The sequence below is a fragment of the Limulus polyphemus genome, unplaced genomic scaffold, assembly GCF_000517525.1.
Source record: "Limulus polyphemus unplaced genomic scaffold, Limulus_polyphemus-2.1.2 Scaffold2212, whole genome shotgun sequence".
In the NCBI taxonomy this organism is placed as follows: domain Eukaryota; kingdom Metazoa; phylum Arthropoda; class Merostomata; order Xiphosura; family Limulidae; genus Limulus; species Limulus polyphemus.
In genome coordinates this window covers 193,054-197,808 of record NW_013667822.1, presented here as the reverse complement: position 1 = coordinate 197,808, position 4,755 = coordinate 193,054, and the positions used below count along the sequence as shown (strand labels likewise).

General features: G+C 36.4%; 1 protein-coding gene across 1 annotated transcript in view; it reads right to left on the bottom strand.

Annotated features, from left to right (window-relative positions):
• Positions 1–4,755, bottom strand: part of LOC111087488 (protein CBFA2T3-like) — a gene marked incomplete at its 3' end in the record, with an annotated part of 38,478 nt that overhangs the window by 7,946 nt on the left and 25,777 nt on the right. Inside the window, exon 2 of the mRNA XM_022394260.1 lies at positions 884–997. Within this exon, the coding sequence (XP_022249968.1) occupies positions 884–997 (114 nt within the window). The remainder of the gene's footprint in view (positions 1–883; positions 998–4,755) is intronic.

The following is a 4,755-nucleotide window of genomic DNA, read 5'->3' as shown; positions in this document are numbered from 1 at the left end:
TACTAAATCTTGCACATTATATAGGCTACACTAACGTGACGTTAAGGCGGTTCGTTTAACTATTATACGTGATGTACGTTTATTGGGGGGTGGTTAATGAAAGTGTTCCAAAACGCGACATTAATTTCTTGACGACCTAATACTATGTGAAAGAAAGCAGCGATATTTACCCCTGGCAAGCTAGGTAATAACTTGATGTTATAACTCCTTTCATTTTTCGATGGGTATGACCAACAGTAATGTAAGTATCACACGCGCTCTAGGAAAGAGTAGGATTATTGTTATATGTATATAATGCCATGTTTTCTCAGTCTGAGACAGCTTTTTAGCTTTTTCTGGATTTTTTTTTTCACCGATTTTCAACCGATCTTTCTGAAAGGCGCGGTCCTTCGTCACAACCGTCATCTTTAATTGTGATTTGTTGAAATAAGTAAATATTGTTTCACATTGGTATACATGGTGTCCATTCTTTTAATTGTTTACAATTCAGTCAAAGTCGGAGAATAAAGTTTAACGTTGCATGACATTTTCTCCTGTTAATTTGCACATCCTACGACAGGAAACTATAGTTTGTTATTGGAAACACGAATTATATATAAATTGTATTAAACCACGAAAACTAAGGAACCAGTAAATGAAAATTTTGAAACAATTGTGTTATATACGTACGTAAAGGATTTGTTCATGACAAAATATATGTCGGAGTTTGACCCAATGATTACAGGGGCCGGACGGTGACTCCAAGGGTCCAATGTTCGCGTCCTGTTGCCGCAAAAAATCGCTCTCCGTACTTTAAGCCATGGATGCGTTATGTAATCCTCTGTAACAAGGAAAAAAAAAGCCAAAAACTTTCGAGGTTTGAATAGTGAGAATTTTCTCTTACCTTGTACTGGGTGATGTTTCTGGTTCAATACTTGTACGCAACCACTGCCACTAGATGTCGCTTGCTTTGCACTGCTATCTACCGAGTCTGGCATTATTCCACGGTCAGTAGAGTCTGGTAAAATATAGATGGAAATAAACGTTTATTTGAGAAAATGAGAATGTTGACAATTTATTTACATTTTGGAAAAATCCAAAACTATGACATTACACTAGTCTTATGTACACATAAAATGATATAGTAAACATTTAAGCCTATTTGACGGATAATTATTTAAAGTTAATATAAATTCAAAATCTTAAATAGAATGCGGTATTCCAAGGTTAAACCATGCACACATTTAACTTATCTTTGCAAAAACAAGAGATTTGTGGGCCTAATATGCAGAAAAACAAGTTTTGTTTCGTTTTTAATTAAGCACAAAGCTACACAATGGGCTATCTGTGCTCTGTCCATCGCGGGTATCGAAACCCGGTTTCTTGCGTTGTAAATCCACAGACATACCGCTGTGGCACTGGGGTGGGGGCAGAATAATAAGTGCAGGCCCTCTAGTGGCACAGCGGCATGTCTGTGGACTTGCAACGCTAGAAACCGTGTTTCGATACCCGTGGTGGGCAGAGCACATATAGCCCTTTGTGTAGCTTTGGGCTTAATAAAAAACGCAAAAAACAAGTGCAGCAAGTGTAAAGAAGAATTTTTTGGTTTTTGTTAAAGAAAAAGTTACACAATGGGCTGTCTGTGCTCTGCCCACTACGGGTATCGAAACCCGAATTTTAGTAGCAGGATAGGAAATGAAATAAAGATGAACATTTTCTATATTGCAGTTAGGCTGTTGCTTTGTGGAATAAAAAAATTTAATCAAAGAACAGAATGAACTCTATTGAAATAAAATAATAAATGGAAGTAAACTGTGTTTATATAAAATAAGATAAAAATTAACTTTACTTGATTGAACTAAAGTGAATTGACTAGTAAATTTAAAAAAAGGCACACACACCCACACGATCAGCGAACTTAACGCTGTAAATACTAAAACAAGGACAAGACTTCACCAGTATGTATTAACCATTTAACCCCCTACTAACTAACTAACGAAATAACAAAGAACTTGGCAGGTATTTTGGTTTTAAAATCTAACATGTCCTCAGAAGGGGCTTGAAAGACAACAAGGGCGCCCAGAAACCGTTGTTTCTCTTCGTCCCACTTGTGAAATTACGGTTGACTCTTTTCGTGAATGGAATAGGTTATTCAGCTAGTGGTTTGGATTTTAATTGACTGAGTTAAGATTTACTAGTGGTTAAAAGTTATTGACTCATGATTTGTTGGGTGGTTGGATATGTCCAGAGTGTGAAGTCGATAAATTCGACAATTTGGCGTGGGAAGAAATTCGGGGATAATCTGTCCAAGATTACCGAGTATACTGGCGGGCTACTAAATTCGGAATGAAAAAAAATCATTTAACCCTTTCAGACCCCCAAAACTGCCCCCACATTACACAGTCTCTGTGTAGCTGACCAATCACAATTATTCTAAAATACCTCTGCTCCATGTGGCAGTTACAGATCAGTTTCACATGCACGTGGCACGTGAGACACAATGAAATATATCAGGAAACAGCAGAAAGAAAAACAACATTTAGGGTTAAATTGTTATAAGACCTAGACCGGACTTAGCATATTCCGAATTAGAAAATGTTATAGATATGAAGATATGCTAAATGAGAGGTGAGGTATGTGGTGTATGCATACCTTAAGAATACTCTTAAATTTGAAAGTTAAGGGTTCACGGTAACACTAAACTTTTACAGCAAACTGGTGTTAAAACAGCAGAAACGAGGATTGTTTACAGTGCACTTATGACCCAATTTCCATAAAAAACAACAACAAAAAACAAGAGGGAATCCTCAATAGCGCGGCACTTGAGATTCGTTTTAGGCAGGATTAAAAGTAAATTAATCTATGAGATCTTTTTTCCCCCTTTTTATTAGCTATATTTTTGTGCGCCAGCAATACCAAGCGTGGGGCGCACGTATACCCGATTCACTTTTATTACTCATCAGGATATCTCTACCAGACTGAAATTCTTTAAGGCAGGATTAGAATAAATTAACCTACGAGGACTTGGGCATGGTCAAATAAAACAATCGAAAGGGTTTGACCTCCTAAGTCCAAAACTGTAATTAGATCTCAAATCGGTCAAGAGATGACGGAGCTATGAAGTAAACAAAAAACTCAGAGGCATTCCATTCTAAAAATTAGCAATGGAAGCAATAAACAAGACATAGTTTCTGAATTTGTTTTTTTTAGATATTCTAATTTCCATAAACTCTGTCTTACATCGAGGAAAAAAGCAATGAAAAAATAAACATTAAATGTAGAGAGAACACTAACAATATATAGATTAGTCTTTGAATGACGCAGTCTTTATCTTTCTACCGCAGATAATCACTATTTATATTTTAATTATATTATTTTATCCTGAAATGAGTCATTATCTAAATTTATGCCCCTACATCCATCATTTGTCATTTTAAGTTCTGTTTTTATGTGATGATTGTTTTTACATGTAAAGTAAACACAATTGCAACTTTATAGGTTGGCTGTAGATTGGTATGTACGTTGCAGGTTGCAGGTTGGAATCCCCTTCCCAACAAACATGCTCGCCCTTTCAGCCGGGGGGAGGGGGGGTGTTATAATGAGATGGTCAATCCCACTATTCGTTGGTAAAAGAGTAGCCCAAGAGTTGGCGGTAAGGGTGATGACTAGCTGTCTTTCCTCCAGTCTTTGACTGCTAATTTAGGGACGGTTAGCCCAGATAGCCCTCGTGTAGCTTTGCACGAAATTGAAGAAAGAAACAAACAAACGTTGATATACGGTATATATATATGTAAACATGTGGCTGTGTGTCAAGGACACCTCAATAACGTATTTCCAAAAGACATGCAAACACTATCGTATTTCAAAATTAAAGTATTGAAAACTCGTGTTACGTTTCACATACGTGTCTACCAGGTGCAGCTGTGTTGTTTAAACGTGTTGTGTGTGTGTTACTGTTGTTGTTATGTTTTGCTGGATTTCATAATAATTTGTTTTTTCTGTTATCCATAATATGCTCGTGAGTGTATGTGAAACGAAAAGAGGTTTTGTACGTGATGTCACTAAACTTCTTGTTTCATTCGACGACGCCATATTGTACTTCAAATATTCTCTTTTGATAATCCATATCAATCCAAGAATCGGTAAAACTATACACGTTGTCAATGGCACAAGCATGTCTCTGGCAAAAGATACGAACTAGAAACTCTACAGATGTCCAGTTTCTCAATGTACCTTTCTTCCTGTCCATCACTAAGGTGATTTACTGGGTCAGAAAACATCATGTTAGAAGTTATGTTTCACCTAAGACTAATCTAAGCACTTGACGCCCAATATGGCGGAGTAAATTATAGATAGTGTGACTTTTTTGACACATATTATAAACTTCAACAGTTGGGTCACATATAGCAGTTTGTTCGATTTCTTCCTAGGTGTTACTCGAGTTGCTTTTGGTGTTTGTTAAGCCTCTTTAAGCTCATTAAACACATAAGAAAGAAGCTAGCTTATCAATACGTGTGATAACATGTTTGGTAAATCTAAATGGAATACATGTGTCCTGTTTTAAGATCTATTGCATTTTACATTCTAACAATCTATGAAGGTTAAGTTATATGTAATTGTAAAAAAAAACACGCAAAAACGCTCCTAAAACCGTAAAACTGAAAATTTGTATGTACCCCCCCCACATGCACCTAATGAGCCTCCATACCAATACAAACATACAACAGATAGTACTATTATATTTATATAGATTTAGTTACAATCAGCAGTCAGTAA